General features: G+C 33.4%; 2 protein-coding genes across 8 annotated transcripts in view; one reads left to right on the top strand and one right to left on the bottom strand.

Moving 5' to 3' along the window:
• Positions 1 to 19318, top strand: part of LOC142321696 (oxysterol-binding protein-related protein 9) — a 365914-nt gene that overhangs the window by 35143 nt on the left and 311453 nt on the right. The gene's annotated exons all lie outside the window — the stretch shown is intronic.
• LOC142321698 (very long chain fatty acid elongase AAEL008004-like) overlaps positions 1 to 19318 on the bottom strand; it is a 46819-nt gene that overhangs the window by 17019 nt on the left and 10482 nt on the right. For both annotated transcript variants that reach the window (XM_075359991.1, XM_075359990.1), the window contains exons 2-3: positions 11431 to 11523; positions 7537 to 7727 (exon numbers count right to left, since the gene is read on the bottom strand). In XM_075359991.1, coding sequence (XP_075216106.1) covers positions 7537 to 7727; positions 11431 to 11491 — 252 coding nt within the window. In that variant the 5' untranslated portion in view covers positions 11492 to 11523. The remainder of the gene's footprint in view (positions 1 to 7536; positions 7728 to 11430; positions 11524 to 19318) is intronic.

The following is a 19318-nucleotide window of genomic DNA, read 5'->3' as shown; positions in this document are numbered from 1 at the left end:
GTAGTGGCATTATTCCGGCTTCAGACATCAGACTAGCCGCCGGACTTGTGCGGAAAGCGCCTGTTGCATATCTTATTCCGCTATTATGAACTACGTCTAACTTTCTTAAGTGCGACTTTCTAGCGGATGAATATACGATACATCCGTAGTATAGTTTAGATTGAACCAATGCTTTATACAATCTCAATAATGTCTCGTTGTCTGAGCCCCAATTTAAATTCGATAAACATTTTATAATGTTTAGGGCTCTTTTGCATCTATCACTCAAGTCCTGTATATGTAATCCCCATGTAAGGGATTTATCCAATACTAGTCCTAAATATCTTACGCTATTTTTATATCGTATTGGATTATCGTCAATTGTCAACGCAGGACTTTGATGAGGAATTCTCTTCTTACAAAAGTGTACACAGCACGTTTTCTCTGGTGAGAATTGGAATCCGTTATTCCTTGCAACTTCATTTAGAGCATTGATCGCTCGTTGCAATTTGTACCTCACCATAGCAGTCTTGTTGCTGGCATACACAATTGCCAGATCATCAACATAGACGCTTTTGCTGATTTCTACTGGAATGGCTAGTATCAATTTATTAATGGCAATGGTAAACAAGGTACCGCTCAACGGCGAACCGTGCGGTATGCCATTTTCCAAGATTCTTTCACATGAATATTCATTGTTGACGCGTACTCTGAAGGTACGGTCATTCATGTAGTTGCTGAGCAGTATAGGCAGATTGCCACGAAAGCCCCATTCATGTATCTGGAGCATTATACCATGACGCCAGGTCATATCGAAAGCCTTCTGAAGATCAAAGAAGACTCCGACACAATGTTTCCTTTTAATAAAGCTGTTATATATAATGTCCTCTAAGCTGATCATTTGATCAGTGGTAGAATGGTATTGCCGGAAACCTGCTTGATACGGTGATATCAGGTTTTCTTTTTCCAAAACCCAGACGAGTCGATTATTAATAATTTTTTCCAGTATTCTTCCCATAGCACACGTCAAAGAAATAGGACGATAGCTATTGGGGTCTGTTAAATTTTTATTTTTCTTTGGTACTGGAACAACATGAGCTTTTTTCCACTGCTGCGGGTACGTTCCATCCCGCCATATTTTATTATAAAGTTCTAATAATCTGCGTTTGGCAGTGGTATTCAGCTGCCTGATCATATTATAATGGATTTCATCCGGACCAGCAGCTGTGTTACCTGCTTTTTCCAACGCTTTCGCGAATTCTTCCATTTTAAATGGTACATTATATGAGTAATTATACTCAGTTCTAAAATTTAGTAGACCTTCGAGTTCTTCTTTTTTAGTTCGAAAACCTTCCTCGTAGTTGGCCGTTCTGCTGGCCTTTTCGAAGTGATTGGATAACAGCTCTGCAATTTCATATGGAGTGTCTTTTATTTCATCTTCATCTTGAAGGCTAGTTATGGGAGCAAAATCATTACGCCCACAAATCGCCTTCACTTTCATCCAAACATCTGATGCAGTAGTAGTTTTGTCGATGGATGACACGTATTGCTGCCAGGATCGTTTTTTCGAGTCTATCATAAGACGTTTTGCATACGCCCTGTATTTCTTAAAGGCAACAAGATTTTCTATGCTAGGACGCTTCTTAAAGGCGTTATACGCCCTTTTCTTTCTTTTTATAGCTTCACTTATTTCATCGTTCCACCATGGAACGGGTTTTTTCGTAAGTTTCCCAGATGTTTTGGGAATATATCTCGATGCCGATTCAATTATTGCATTTGTTATGGCGTCGACATCGTCTCCGATAACTCCAGTTGTTTCCGGGAGTATCGTTCTAGCTGTGAAGCTCGTCCAGAGTCTGCCTTTTCAAATAACCATCTTTTAGGGATGGGATATATTGTTCTTGTAACATCAGTTACAATTTGCACCGGGAAATGATCGCTTTCCATGCAGATCGTCTATGAGATGGAAGCTGTACCTCGGTGCTATCGATCCGCTTATAAGTGCAAGATCTATACAGGACGTCGATCCATCTCTGGCATTGAAAAAGGTTTCTGATCCATCGTTTAAAATAATAAGTTCTGAATTCATCAGGAACCCTTCCAGTTTTCTTCCACGGGGATCTACTCGATCTGATCCCCAAAGAGAATTATGAGCATTAAAGTCACCCACCAGTAAAACAGGTGGGGGAAGCTCGGAAATTAGTCTTGCTATGTCATCCTTATTCCAATCGAAATACGGCAAGTATATGCTGCAGACAGTGACCTGGAGCGGACGCTTCATTCTAACGGCGACCGCTTGTAGGTTTGTGTTTAGAACAACCGCTTCGGTGGTAGCTCTAGTCGATGTTAATTTAGCTACTCCACCTCTAACTCTTACATTTGGCGGTTGATCTCGCCGAAATATATCGAATCCTTTTAATTTAAAATTTTCATTTCGGAGGGAATGCGTTTCTTGCAGACATATACAAATCGGGTCTACGTCATGTACCAAGCGTTGGAGCTCATGGATGTTTGAAAAACATCCATTGATGTTCCATTGTACTATCGACTCGCTAATTTTTAATTAAATTATGTCCTAGGTTTTCCTTTCGGCCATCCTTTTTTTCTTTTCTTCTCCATATTGCGAACGGCATCATGTTCGCGGAGAACGTCGTCGCCGGTGTAGCTTCCGGTCTCCGAATCGGAGACCACCGAAGCCGCCGACGTCGACGGGCATGGATCAGCGCCGGTTTCTGGCGCCGATTGAGAGGCGGCAACCTGGCCGCTCCCTAACACGGGGGGCGCACCGGTCACCGCCTGTGGGAGGGACGACACTCCCCCCCCCCCCCGTGTGATTTTTTGTGGCCTCTGAGGCTTAGAGGCCACTTCAGTTGCAGGAGGCTTGGGAGCCTCCATAACGGTCTCTGTAGGTATTATCGTTTTCTTGTCATCAAGAATCTCACTAAGACGGACTTGGCATTCTGCTTTGGCGTCCGTTTTCTTCAGAGCGAGAGCAGCTATCGCTGTTTTATCTTCGGGAGGAGGCTGTACTAATATCTTTGGCTTTATTGGATCTTTAATATTGAAAGATTTCATTTTATTGTCAATAATTCCTTCAATCATTTTAGCCAAGTTCGGAGCAAGTTTACTGATGAGCTGACTTTCATCTACAGCAATTGGAGCAGGAGCAGAAACAGTAGCCGCAGCTTGAGCATAAGATGTTGTTGCTCTGGGTTTGCGGGCGTTAACAATTTTTTTGGCTTCGATGTAGCTGACTTTCTGCAGAGTTTTAATTTCCTGCACAGCTACTTCTTCTTTGTAGACAGGACAATTCCTAGATCTACATGAATGCTGTCCCTTGCAATTGATGCATGTAGGGGGCTCTTTACACGGCTCTCCCTCATGCACCTCTTCGCCGCACACGCATATTTGCGTTCTCTCACATTTGATGGCGGTGTGGCCAAAACGTTGGCACTTGAAGCATCGCATTGGTTGCGGGATAAATGCCCGCACATCCAATCGATGTATCCCCGCTCTAATCTTCTCCTGCAAGGTAGGCCGGTTAAATGTGAGAACATGAGAGGCTGAAGGTAGGACCTCGCCATTCCTCCTCATGTTCAATCGGCGACACTCTATGACTCCCTGCGTTGACAACTCCTCAACATAATAATTATTATGTCTGGTTATTATAATTATTATGCTGGTTAAGATCATCACTCATTCTTAAACCTGGTTTAAAAAAAAATTAATTTTATGTCTTATATGTATATATTACTATTTATATCAGCAGTACTCAAATGTATTTTTTTCATATCACTCGTGTGAATTACAGATCATAGCATACTACTTACTGAACTATTATATGTACTATGTTATTAGGATACCAATAAGAGTTTTATCTCATCGTGGTGAAGCAATAAAAAATTACAATATTTTTTGAAAGTATTGAAGGTAATGTAATCATATTGATGAACATTTTTTACAAAAAAATTATTTACCTTACAAAGAAATGTTACATTGTACATTTACTTACATTACTGATTACAATATTCTTGAAGACTAAAAATTCAGTGAGAAGGATGGTGTTGAATGCTTGAAAGAAGTTAAGAGATATCTAGTTTAGTTGAACTTAAGTAAGTTTTTGAATCTGGTTTGAATGAAGGTTCAGCTTATTATGAAATCTATTTTTTACTGGCAGTGCAGTAGAAAATCCAGTTTCACAAAAATACATGGTAGAAAATGGAATTAAAAATAACTATATTTTTCTGGACAGTGATGGATATTAATTTTTAAGCTTTATGTAAAATTTGCATAACATATGGGTTTAGCAAATTTCATTTTCAAACCTCCATTGCAAAATAACTCTACTAAAGATTCTGTTTCATTCTTAGTTTGGGTTCCAGGAATGAAATCCAGTATGAAAGGGTTTGGTATTCCTAGGCATTCAGAACAGTCATCTTTAAAATTAGAATTTCTTTCAAAAGTTACAGTGGGCATTAGGCAATAGTGTTTTGTATTATTAATGAGATTATCTTCCATTTCAATTTTGTGTACTGTCGCAAAATATTCCAAATTTGACTGCAGGTTTTCATTCGAAACACTATTATTCAACATTTGATATTCTTTGATAAATGCCTTTATTTTGTCAGCTACTGAAAATCAGTTTGTTGTTTTAAGTCATTGAGGTCATTGAAAATATTTGAAAAGTCGACTAGTGTTATGATCCATAGCTTGTCTGTCAATCGATCATTCAGTTCAAAATCGGTGTTCATTAGGAACACTTGCACTTCTAATTGTAGTACAAGTAACCTGCTTAGCATTTTTTTTTTTTTAGAAAGCTATCTATCTCACCCCAGTGTGTAGTAGTAACTGAATGTGGTCACTGCCCATTTCAGAACACAGTTTCAAAAATAAATGAGATTTAAAATTTTAAGAGTAAATTAAATTGACGACCTTAACAGTCTCTTGGAGAATATTTTTAAATTGTTCATGCATCCATTTTACTGCTAAAGCTTCTCTGTGTATGCCACAATAAATGAGGGTACAATCTTCTGTAATCAATTTTACTTTGGTGGAAACAGCTCTATATTTTCCTGTCAGCTTGAGCACCATCAGAGCAGAAGCCAGTGGACTGCTTCCAATCCAGTCCATCTTCTGCAAAGAAGTCTTTTGATTATTTACAAAGCTTTTTGTTTATTTAATCAGTGGTAATTCATGTTAATAACTCATCACAAAATAAATAATCTTCTTTAATTGTACTATCAACCACAAGTTGAGCATGGTTTCTTGCATCCGTGCTCTCATTGAGTTGTGCTGAAAAGAAATCTCTATTTTCGACTTGAGATATTAAGTTCTCTTAACACACATTTTCAATTCTGCAGTGCACAGATTCACCCGACATACAAGTCTTATATCTATTTCAGCTGGTAACAACAACTCTTCACTGATTATTTGAACTTTTTCAGACTTTACTATTTTATGTTTTTAGCTTTGCTATTACTCTTAGCTGGCCTCAGTGGCACAAGTAGCAGTGTCTCGGCCTTTCATCCAGAGATCCTAGGTTCGAATTCCAGTCAGACATTTTCACACAAAAATTGTCATTTCTTCTCATCCTCTGAAGTAATACTTAACGGTGGTCCCAAAGACTAAAAAGATTTCTGAACTGCTTTTTTAGTACTACCTGTAAAAGATGACATAATTTTCTTTGTGCATTTTATTTCTTACAATTTTTGAATAAAATGATCCTTAGGTTTGTTTTCTAACGTTAAATGTTTAGTACGTAGGTGCTGTTTCAATATTGAGGGTTTCATGCTTTGGTTTGGAAGAATTTAAAAGCAGATTACATATTGAGATTGTGGCTCATTGTTTACTTCCATGAGAGTAAATTTAATATTACTGTACTAAGGTCAGTTTGAGAATTGCTGATTATGATATTAATTTATGTTGCTAACAGTGTAAAGTAATTTTCCAATGTAAATAAAATGTTATTAATAATAATAAACTATGTGGATCCAATGTTCATAAACACTAAACTCTACTGTTTATAGTAAAAGATGCACACAAATCTCCAACAGACTTTAATTTTTTCATATACTGCAAAAATTTCCGTACTAAATTCCCATTTACAAGCTTGCAACTGATCTGGTGAATTGCTCATTAGATAAAATAAAAAAATGTCTATTTGCATTTTTATACCAATAATCATTTGAAACTAAACTGCTGGGCTGTAAATTATTCTTTTCGCTGGGCTTTTGTTAAAATTTCAGCATGGTTTTAGGCATTGATATATGCAGACAACTTCATTATGGGTGAACAGTAAAGTTTAAAAAGAGTGTTTTTTGTGAAGTAGTGTGTTCTGAATACCTGATTAAATCATGTTTTGAGAGATCTATATAGTTCCCATGAGTGAATTTAGTAAAGAATTTCATTTTTCTATTTTCTATTTAAAAATAAGGAACTATTCTTGACATTAATTTATGTCTGTAAATAATTCCTAATATATGTTTTCTTTTCATATTATTTTTAAATTTCATGCAAAATTTGATTTTTATGTCATTGGCTTTGTTTATTCCAGTTTGTTCTGCTATATCAATTTATGTCTGTTTTACTGTTTGTATAGAATTAAAACCTTTTTGGTTTATCATGTTTTTGGGAATTCTAAGGCTTTAAATTGGTTGTGACTAATTGACAGATGTTATGTTAGAATCGATTTGTTGACAATTTCAAAGGATTTATGGTGGGTTTTACACTGATATTGAATACAGTGGTAGGGTGACTAGCATTTCTTCATCCTATTTTATTTTTTCAGATAGTTAGATATTTTTTGGGGGATAGGGTATAATCTGTGTTATATCTGCATCCACAGTATATTGAGCCATGTTATAGCCGGGCTGTATTGCATTACTATTTCTTGAGTTGAAATCAAAACTATGATAAACAGTAAACATTTTACTGTTTACGTGTACTTATCAATAGGCGGCTCTTCTTGTTTTTTGATGAAAAGTACATTTTTAGTTTGTCTTTATTCAGAGTGAACTTAAAAGATTTTGGGGAAGTATAAAAACAGTTTATAGCAAATAGAATTTGAAAACATTTTGTACAAAAATGTTAGGTTTTCTTTCTGACTATTAAGTATGTTCCGAGTGACAATTATTAGTACAGGTTCTGTATAGCTTTCAGTAATTTTTACTAGTAGGAACTTTTAATTAATTAAAAAACAATAAACCTGTTATAGAATATTATTTTTGTAAGTTGAATGTTATCTTAGGTATAGTATAAATAAATAAATAAATAAATTTATTTACACAACTTATTTACAATGATTTTGGAATTTTTATTATTTTTATGTGTTTGAAGTTTAATTGATTCAATGAAGTGTAAAGCCATGTAAACATTTTTTGTTTGTTCTTCTCATTCATTTATAACATATTTGTACCAGCTAAATAAGAATTGTAACTATTGAGGTGTACAGCTATAGTTATGTCTATGTTGTAAATTTCTCATAAAAATTTCCCAGATTATTTGATATTTCTAGTGCACTGTATAGTATAAATTACTAATAATTCTGCTTAAACTTACTTTATAAAATAATACTGTGTTGGCCACTACTTGAAAGGTATTATATATAATAATCGTATTTTTGAGTTTGAATGGTTTTCTTTTTTCCATTAAATTAGGTCCTAATGATGTCACAAAATAGGTATATAAAGCTGTCATAATTAAAATTAGTCCTGGATCTGACATAAATGCCCAGTCTTTTACTCTTGGATCTGAAAAAAGGTTAAAATTGATAACTAATAAGTTTAGTACATCAGTAATTTTATTTTAATTTTAATCACATTTTGTTAACTAATTAAAATGCCATAAAACTAATTGCAGTCATTTCATTAAAACTACAGCAGCTGCAGGTTGCACATCATGCTAGGAACACTTGAGAAAGTGAAGCGGTGCTTTACCATTCTTTGTTTACTCCTGTCATTGTCAATTGTTAAAAAAATTTTTCTAACCAAAAAAAAAAAATAAAAATATGATTGCTTAAATGAAAATTTTCTTTCTGGTCATTTTTTTGAAATTTTTACATCGATCAAAAAGATGGGAGATTATTTTTAATATGATCTCACCTTTTCCTCACAAATGTTTTGAGGACATTGTTAAAAAAAATAATAAAGAGAAGTTGAGTACATCATTATGCTGAAAGAAAAAATGGGCCTATTGGAAGATCTGTAATGGTAAAAAGAGAAGGTAGATAAATATCTTAGCTCTTTACTGCTAAATATGTTCGCATGGAAATATAAAGCAGTGTTCACCCAAAGTGAACAATTGTTCACTTATAAGCAGTGTTCACCCAAAGATCAGAGAACTAGTGAATGTCATTATTTTCAGAGAAAGCAATCTAGTTTGCTCACAGAAACTTTGCTCTTCATATGCTCAAAAATTTTCATAGCCTTTGGGAGGCTGTAACAGATAGTGTAAAGCAAGAAGTTGTTTTACCTTTTACTAACATGAAGCAGTTCCTTGTAGTTAATAGGGAAATAAGTAGCCTATTAAATATGGTGTGTGCTTATATATTTTATTTATTTAATTTTAAATATCTGATTTTGTTTTTTGAAAAAGTTTTATTTCAGTTAAAATGTAACTCTGAGGAAAACTAATTTGTTTTAAATCTAAAGTTGGAAACAAAATTGTATGTGCACAGATTGACGGTTTTGCCAAAATGTTTGAAATCATTTTAATGCTTAAAAGTACTTAAATCTCCTAAGAAACTAACACTGTAAATTTCACAGTTATACTCTGCTTACTTACAGTGAAAAATTATGTGTTGCTGTTCATGTCCAGTAATTTATCGTGAACACTATAGCAATAACAAAACATAGAAGTTTGTGAGAAAGGAGTGTTGCATTTCTTAAAGTTACATTATTAAAAAAAAGTTATACATACGCCTATATAAATGTTATTAATGTGTTGGTTTTTACTTACAAGACTAATCCTGTAAACTACTCTGATTTCTCTTAGATTATCCTTATTCCCTGAGACAGTAGCTTATGAGGTAGCTGCTTTTTTGGCTCTCTTAGTGGTATGGCAGCTGTGTCTGTGAACTTGTTCAGAAATTTGTGTTCTATCTTAGAATTATCTAAAAAGTCAGAAGACAGGTTGAATTGCCTATGGGATAAAGCTGGACCGACTTTTATGCAGTTTCGTCTGCACTTTCAGTAGGAAGTCTGTACTAACCTCCATATATTTACTACAACAAACGTTCTCGCTTACCCGTTTTATATACCATATTACAGTGATTTCCTTCTACAGTTTATAACAGCTGCACATTCCTCTTATTATATGACGTCTGTAAATAAAGTAATGAGACTAGTTTTTTTGACAGCCAAAGTAACAGTACTATAAAGTTAATAGTAAACTTATGGTTATTTGAACAGCTGATTTATATTAGGTATTAATATTTTTAGTCTATTGTTACCACATGAGATGTAAACGAACTTTTCGTGAAACAAGTTTTTGTTTTGTGTTACAAAAATGAGTGATACTAATTATGAGCAATGTTCTGCAATCAAGTTTTATGTTAAACTTGGTGAGAATGCTATTGAAACTCTCTCATAATTGAAAAGGGCTTCTAGAGATGATGTTCTGTCACGAGCCCAAATTTTTAGATGGTTTAAAGCATTTTCAGATGGCCAACAATCGGTTGCAGACATTCCATGCTCTGGAAGATCGTTAACATCAAAAAGTGACAAAAATGTTGAGGGAATCAGACTTGATACAGTACGACTGGCGATTAACTGTCAGAATAATTGAATTTGAACCATACGACAGTCCATCAAATTTTTACAAATGAATAGACGTGAAAAACGTTTGTGCAAAATTGGTCCCAAAAAACCTCACTGATGAACAGAAAAATAACAGGGTGGAAGTGTGCCGCAATCTTCTAGGGTGAATTGAAACTGATCCTGATTTTCTAAAAAATGTTATTACTGGTGATGGATCTTGGATACTGGAGTACAACCCAGAAATGAAACGCCAGAGCAAGGAGTGGCACACTTTAAACTCACCACGTCCTAAAAAAGCAAAAATGAGTAGATCAAAAATCAAAACAGTTCTAATTTGTTTCTTCAATAATATTGACATTCTCTATAAGGACTTTTTGCATACAGGACAGACTAGATCAATATGTTTACTGAGAAATTCTTGAAAGACTGTGAAAAAGAGTTGCCCACATGAGACCAGCCATCAAAGACAATTTGGTTGTTGCATCATGACAATGCACCTTGTCACACTGCACTCTCAATTAATGAGTTTTTGGCGAAGAAAAACATTCCTTAATTCCTCAACCACCTTATTCACCTGACTTGATTCCCTGCGACTTTTTCCTGTTCCCGACTTTAAAAAAACACCTAAGGACACCATTTTGGAACAGTAGAAAAACATTAAAAAAATGTAACCGACTATCAGAAGGATATTCCTGATTCTGAGTTCCAATACTGCTATGAAGAGTGGGAAAACCGTTTGAAGTATTGTGTAAGTTCCCAAGGGAACTATTTTGAAGGTTATAGTCCATGTATAGGTTTTTAAATAAAACGTTTTTCTCAACCAGTCTCATTACTTTATTTACAGACTTTGTACAGTTGTATCTGGTTGTCTTAATATATGGCCCATTAAAGTTGTTAGTTTCTTCACAAGATTATGCCACAAATTTCTCATTATCCATTTCATATTGCAATATTTTCATCTTGAAATTATCGAGCCGACTAAACTTCTTATAATACGAGTAAAATTTAATCAGATTGCAATTACTTCATGCTGTTTCTTCTAAACTCACAACTCTGTTTTAGTCATGAAACATTTTCTTATTAATTTCATTATAATGCTTAAAAATAAATATTCTGCAAAATATTGTATTTGGAATTCTATTCATCTTTTTTTTATTATTTTGAAGTCCTGTTACTTTTTTTTGAAATTAGAAATCAGTTTTTTTCTGAAAGTAACATATATATATATACATAGAGGCCTGCACTGAAAAATTATGGTTACCTGTTTTAATTGTAGTGGATAATAGATACTCTTTCTATTTCTTGTTGCTTTAAGAATATTTTTTAATTTTATTTGATGTCTTCATGCAGATACACTTAAGCTTCACCCTGTGGATAAATCTAATTTTGAAACTGCATCACACAACTAACTTGAATATTAGAAAATTTTACTTGTTGTAAACATTATTTGTTGTAAAATTCAATATTTTTAACAAATCAGCAGAATTTAAATTATGGATTTCTGATTCTGATTTTAAAACTGGTTACAAATTTATTATGTTATTTATCCATCATCCTTATTATAATATGAAATTGACAAGCAGAAATTCAAAATAATTTTTATTTATTAATTTTTTTAGGAGAATGGATTCCTACACTTTTTATTTAATATAAGTGTATTTCTTTCTTAATATTAATTTCTTGTAGGTTAACTTACCGGCCAGATCATTGAAAATTATATTGTAACTTGATGATAATCTTTCGGTAACTTGTGCCATTTTAAATTGATTGTTTGAAGTAAGTGCTTAACCTGAAATAACAAAAAAAATTAATTACATTAATTTTAAAATTAATTAAATTTTTTTTACATGCAACCACTGTCATATTGAGTAAATTTGAAGTTTTTCTTCTTAATTTTGAGGTGGAAATCTTTTTTATCCCTACTTAGCACCAGTGAAATCTACCTCTGCCTTGTGGTGTGCTGAAAGGGATTTATTCTTTCAGAAGTGTGATCAATAAAGATTCACTTAGGAATGTGAGAACCTTATTGTCAAGAAACAAATCGAGAAAGTAATAACAAAATTAGCTTTGATGAAAAATTTAACAATTTTCTTAATGAATTTCTTTCTATTTTGCCCGTTAGTAAAAAAGAAACAGTTTATTCATAAAAATAAAAATCCATGGATTACTAAAGGAGTTGTAAAATCTAGCTCTATGCTAAGATATCTCTGTGAAATGTCTAAATATAATTTGTCTGATCCAGAATTATTTAAAAAATTACAAACTAATTTACGCTAAGTTATTCTTACTGCTAAAAAATAATATTATGGTAATAAACCATATCTAATTTAACAATAAATCTAATTCAATGTGGGACAGTTATCAAAAGTGAAAGAAAGTTTTTCAGAAATCCACTGTTCTTTCTGGTTATCGTTCTTTACTGCTTCACTATATACTGCAATACATTTTGTCCAATGTATGTTATATTTTTTAGTTCATAACAACCTAAAAAAAAAAAAAAAACATTTTCCTGTTACTGATTTGCAAAATAACATATTTTCTTTTTATTGGTCCCTTCCTATCCCATTCATACCTCACAAAACATAAAAACTAAAAAAATGTTTGCCACATTTGTTGATTCGTCAAATTGACACTAAAAAATTCATTTGAACTCAATTACTGAATTATCTGATCACGAATATCGGCAGTCATGTCTTCAATTTGTGTTAATAATGGGTTGTTAGAAACTGGAATTTTTTTCTACTCTTGTTTCTTCAATGCTATTAAAACCATGACCATATGAATTGCAGCAGGCAATATGAGGTTTTCTGCGATTAGGATATCTTTGCTACTGTTAATGCTATGAGATAAGGTGCTTCAAGTGTACTTTTATCAGTATGATTTGATTTGCAATAGAATCTTGTTGATCTCTCAAATTATGTAATTTTTATTTGAAAAAGTCCAATTGTGTTTGCTTTTATGATGGTTTAATTTTGATGGCTTCATGCTTTCATCAGAGAGGACTTGAAAGCAAACATTGCACTGTGACTTTCCATCTAATAGGTAAAACCATAATTTAAATAACTTATCATTGTATAATGTTGTCTTTTTACCAATCAATTCATGGAATGTAGATGGCTCACTTTCACAGATTTTTTTTGTTTTGCATAAGAATCTAATTGAAAAAAAAACACAGTTACACCTTTTCACTGCATATTACGCACGCTTTACATTTGAAATTAAACTGATATTCTGCAATCAATTCTGATATTCTGCCCTTTTTTACACTGCTGAGATCACAACATGTACAAACATGATGCTCTCACAGCAAATATTATACAAGGAAACAAAATTACAAGGAGCATGTTTACATCAAATTGGAATCTGTAAATTTCTCATATTTATACGCTTCATGCATGTTCATACCCGTTGCTATCAGTGTGCAGCTAAATAGTTTTATGTGAGTTGCGATTGGGGGTGGGGGTGGGGGTGTGAAATATTTATTATATATTTTTTTACTTTTTGGTGGGTTGGTGAGCTAAAAAGGTGAATCACTGTTCTAAAGTATTTGAAAAGATTATGAAAAATCAACTTTTAACCTTTCTTTAAAAGTATACTGTATTAACAAACCTTTAGTGCCGTGGTTTTAGAAAAAAATTGCCTACTTAGCTGTTTCCCAGTTTTTAAAAAAATATTAAATTCTGTAGTTAATAAAAAGATTTCATTTTTAATATTACAATTTTTTAAAATATTTTTAATATTACAATTTTTAAAAATATTTTTAATATTAAAGCAATCAATTTAGTTACATATTTTTTAGTGATAAAAAATCCTAGTAGCTACAGTAGGAGGACCTATTCATAGTTTATAGCGCATATTTCACTAACCATAAGGAAGTAGTAAAACTTTCACTTCTTGATAAGAATACACATGTAAAATTTAGGTCCTCAGTTCAAGATTTAGAACATAAGGTGCCACAAGGAAGTGTTCTCGGTCTCTCTTGCCTTTTTATTGTTTATTAATGGCACCTCAAAATATTGACTATTCATAGTAACCCTTTTTACAGATTTCACAACTGTGTCTATATCTGAAGAAAACTATGTACAGCAAATTGAAAATTGTGTGATAGCAGCTCAAAAAATTATTCTCTGGATAGATTTTAACCATCTAACTTTTATTATGGATAAAACCTTTGAATTGTATTACTCAGGTAGTTGTAACATTGCTGATTGCGTGGATAGAATTCCTATTATTGATATTATTGATTGCCTCCTCTATGAATCATGAGACCTTGCCGTTGGTGAGGGGGCTTGAGTGCTCAGGGATACAGAGTAGCTGGACCGAAGGTGCAACCATATCGGAGAGTCTGTTGAGAGCCAGACTAAGGAATGATTCCTGAAAGAGGGCAGCAGCTCTTTCAGTAGTTGTTAGGGGCGTGAGTCACAATGACTTAAACGGCCGTATCAACATCACTCAGTCCTCTGAGTACTGCGCAGCTGAAAGCAATGGAAAACTACAGCTGCTTTTTTCCAAGAAAATGTAGCTCTCTGCATTTTCACATAGCAATAATGGAGGCGCCTTCCTTGGTAAAATATTCCGGAGGTAAAATAGTCCCCCGTTCGGATCTCCGGGTGGGGACTACTAAGGAAGGGGTCACCAGAAAATTAAAAAATAACATTCTACGAGTCGGAGCGTGGAATGTTAGAAGCTTAAAAAAGGTTGGTAGGCTAGAAAATTTAAAAAAGGAAATGGATAGGGTGAATGTGGATATAGTAGGAATTAGTGAGGTTCGGTGGGAAGAGGAAGGCGACTTTTGGTCAGGTGATTTTAGAGTAATTAACTCAGCGTCAAATAATGGGCAGGCAGGAGTAGGTTTCGTGATGAACAAGAAGATAGGGAGGAGAGTGGAGTATTTCAAAACGCATAGCGATAGAATCATTGTAATAAGGATAAAATCAAAACCTAAACCGACAACGATTGTTAACGTTTATATGCCTACAAGCGCCCATGATGATGATGAGGTAGGGTGTGTATACGAAGAGATTGATGAAGCAATTAAACACGTAAAAGGAGATGAAAATTTAATAATAGTTGGAGATTGGAATGCAAGCATTGGAAAAGGCAAGGAAGGAAATATAGTGGGTGAATACGGGCTGGGCAAAAGGAATGAAAGAGGGGACCGACTTATAGAGTTTTGCACGAAGTATAATTTAGTAATTGCCAACACCCAATTTAAAAATCATAATAGAAGGATATACACTTGGAAAAAGCCAGGCGATACTGCAAGGTATCAGATAGATTATATCATGGTTAAGCAAAGATTTAGAAATCAACTCGTTGACTGCAAAACTTACCCTGGAGCAGACATTGATAGCGACCATAATTTGGTGATAATGAAATGTAGATTGGGGTTTAAAAACCTGAAGAAAAGTTGTCAGATGAATCGGTGGAATTTAGAGAAGCTTGAGGAAGAGGAGGTAAAGAAGATTTTTGAGGAGGACATCGCAAGAGGTCTGAGTAAAAGGATGAAATGGGAGAAACAATACTGAGATCTGAATTTAAGAGAGCATTAAAAGATTTAAATGGCAGAAAGGCTCCTGGAATAGACGGAATACCTGTAGAATTACTGCGCAGTGCAGGTGAGGAAGCGATTGATAGATTATACAAACTGGTGTGTAATATTTATGAAAAAGGGGAATTTCCGTCAGACTTCAAAAAAAAGTGTTATAGTTATGATACCAAAGAAAGCAGGGGCAGATAAATGTGAAGAATATAGAACAATTAGTTTAACTAGTCATGCATCAAAAATCTTAACTAGAATTTTATACAGAAGAATTGAGAGGAGAGTGGAAGAAGTGTTAGGAGAAGACCAATTTGATTTCAGGAAAAGTATAGGGACAAGGGAAGCAATTTTAGGCCTCAGATTAATAGTAGAAGGAAGGTTAAAGAAAAACAAACCAACATACTTGGCGTTTATAGACCTAGAAAAGGCTTTCGATAACGTAGATTGGAATAAAATGTTCAGCATTTTAAAAAAATTAGGATTCAAATACAGAGATAGAAGAACAATTGCTAACATGTACAGGAACCAAACAGCAACAATAACAATTGAAGAACATAAGAAAGAAGCCCTAATAAGAAAGGGAGTCCGACAAGGATGTTCCCTATCTCCGTTACTTTTTAATCTTTACATGGAACTAGCAGTTAATGATGTTAAAGAACAATTTAGATTTGGAGTAACAGTACAAGGTGAAAAGATAAAGATGCTACGATTTGCTGATGATATAGTAATTCTAGCCGAGTAAAAAGGATTTAGAAGAAACAATGAACGACATAGATGAAGTCCTACGCAAGAACTATCGCATGAAAATAAACAAGAACAAAACAAAAGTAATGAAATGTAGTAGAAATAACAAAGACGGACCACTGAATGTGAAAATAGGAGGAGAAAAGATTATGGAGGTAGAAGAATTTTGTTATTTGGGAAGTAAAATTACTAAAGATGGACGAAGCAGGAGCGATATAAAATGCCGAATAGCACAAGCTAAACGAGCCTTCAGTAAGAAATATAATTTGTTTACATCAAAAATTAATTTAAATATCAGGAAAAGATTTTTGAAAGTGTATGTTTGGAGTGTCGCTTTATATGGAAGTGAAACTTGGACAATCGGAGTATCTGAGAAGAAAAGATTAGAAGCTTTTGAAATGTGGTGCTACAGGAGAATGTTAAAAATCAGATGGGTGGATAAAGTGACAAATGAAGAGGTATTGCGGCAAATAGATGAAGAAAGAAGTATTTGGAAAAATATAGTTAAAAGAAGAGACAGACTTATAGGCCACATACTAAGGCATCCTGGAATAGTCGCTTTAATATTGGAAGGACAGGTAGAAGGGAAAAATTGTGTAGGCAGGCCACGTTTGGAGTATGTAAAACAAATTGTTGGGGATGTAGGATGTAGAGGGTATACTGTAATGAAACGACTAGCACTAGATAGGGAATCTTGGAGAGCTGCATCAAACCAGTCAAATGACTGAAGACAAAAAAAAAAAAAAAAAATTATTGATAATGATAGTATTTCTGGTGCCCACAAAGAGAAATTTCTGGGTATTTTATTAGATGACAGTTTCTCATGGGATGATCAAATTGATTTTGTTTGTAACAGAATCAAGCTGTACTGTTTTGCTCTAAAGTGCCTTAATAAAATGGGCTAAGCAGTCATCATTATTAAATGTTTATTATGCCTACATAATCTCTTTTAATATCATCTCTTGTAAAATCAGAATGAGTTTTTAAGATTCAAAAATGGGCTTTCAGATCTTTACCTAATAAATCCATAAGTATGAATTGTGTAGACCTACATTTGGAAAATTAATATATTTTATTTATATTTATGAATGTACAGTCTTTTCCAAGCATAATGGTCTCTTAATCCAAAAATAACAATATCCACATTTACCAAACAACGAAACTGTTTTCTTTTAACTCGCACAGTACTTTGGCTTATGAAAAAATGCCTTTTATGCTTCTTTTCCTATTTTTAATAAATTACTGGACAATTTGAAAAATCTTCCCACCAAGCTATTTAAAAATTCAATTAAAAGTTTTTCTTTTACGGAAACAATAATACTCTGTTGATGAATTTTAAGTAATACTAATTAAAAAAAAGAAGAAAAATTATCTGCATCCCATTCAGTGTTTACATAAATATGTGCTGAAAATAATTTTCAATAGTGATTCCTGAATTGTGAATTATTTTGGTGTAATTTTTTTATATTTAAGACATTTATTTACATTAACTGTGTTTAAATTTTCATGTGTTTGTATTTAAGTATTAATTAGGGACTTTAAACACATCTATTTTTAATTTTATAATATGCTTTTATTTATGTAATTTATATGATGTGATATATTTTTATGTTCTGATCAGAATAAAGGTTATAAAAAACATAAATAAATAGCCATGGAATAAATCATTTTATATGTACCTAGGATACACTATTGTTGCACAAATTTGAACAGAATGCAAAGACTTCATTCAAACTACACATACTTTAATAAACTCATTTCTTTTTGGTTCCTAAGAACCTAAGATTTACTCCTGTGGAAACCAAAAAATGTTTTCGTTTACATTTTATGTGTATTTATACTTGGGAGTCTTTTCAAAATAAAATATTATTTCAAGTGCTTATTTCATAATATTTTTATTCATTCCTGTGTCTGGTGGTATTTCATTTTGTAGCAAGACCAGGAGGTTTTAGTGAAATTAAAGCCTTTTGTATATAAAGCCTTTTTTCTTTAGTTATTAGTTTTAAGGTCATTGAATGCTATTTTTTTTTTGTCAAGTAGTTAAGTAGGATAATTATGTAAATTTAATTGTGTATATTCTTCATTGATTAAATCATTTTCCTGTAAAATTTAATTTAATTTTGTAGAGTTGTTATTATGAATAAAACAGATGAACTGAAATAATGGTATCTGTTTTCCTTAGGACTTTTCATTAGTAAATATCTTTATAGCATGTTCAATATTTTTACTTCACGTTATGCTGCATTTAATTTGTTATTATTACGAGAGCAAATTTGTTCTTACAATAACAATCTCTTGTTAGCGATAGAGTATGAGGGTGAATCAAATATAAATGGTAATTTTTTAAAAAAATAAATTTATTGATTAATATACACAATTCATACCTTCATCATTTCTCTATATAGTCTCCTGCACAATCTACACACTTTTGCCAATGATTTGGAAGCTTGACTATTCCTTGTTCATAAAAAGTTTTAGGACGAGTTGTCGACCAGTTGTGCATGTGCTCCTCGATGTCTTCATTGTTTTCAAATCGTTCCCCTCCAAGCGATTCTTTCAGAGCACAAACAAAAAATACTCATAGGGGACAAATTAGGACTATGGGGGGGGGTTTCCAGTACATTTTTTCCAATTTATCTCTTTTGTCAAAATCACTGTATGCGGCCTAGCGTAGTCATGGAGAAGGATGACATCTCTGTTGGGCATACCCTCATCTTTTGTTTTGGTAGGTGGCTTTTGTTGACTGTAGTAGCTGGCAAAAAGCCGCATTCACCGTTAATTGATTGTGGAGAAAATCAATTAGTAAAATTTTCCTTGAATCAATAAAAAGTTTTGCACGAACTTTTTCGGCTGATAGATGTGTTTTCTCCTTCACTGGGCAGCCCTCATCCTTCCTTCACCACTCCTTACTTGCCATTTTTGACTAGAGTGTAATGATGGAACCATGTCATCATATGTGATGATGCCCCACAAAAGATTGTCGTCTCCTTCTTGCCGAAATTGATTCAGAAGTTTCTCACAGATCCCCAATTTCACCTGTTTTTGATTTTCAGTCAACAGTCAACAACCTCAGAACCCATTGAGAATTAATTTTTTTAAAGTCAAGATAATCAGTGATAAAGGGTTGAGCACTCCCGTAGCTGATACCCACTTCTGACAAGATTTCTTCAACAGTGACCCAACAATCATCTTCGACAAGCTTGAGTGGCACAGATGTTGTCAGCTGTGAGATGTTGATCATGACTTTTGTTTTCTACACTTTTTTGGCAATCATTAAATTGTCTAGCCTATGTATACA

The sequence above is a fragment of the Lycorma delicatula genome, chromosome 3, assembly GCF_047948215.1.
Source record: "Lycorma delicatula isolate Av1 chromosome 3, ASM4794821v1, whole genome shotgun sequence".
Classification (NCBI taxonomy): Eukaryota; Metazoa; Arthropoda; class Insecta; order Hemiptera; family Fulgoridae; genus Lycorma; species Lycorma delicatula.
The sequence above is the reverse complement of the archived record's forward strand: the minus strand, read 5'-3'. Positions and strand labels throughout refer to the sequence as shown.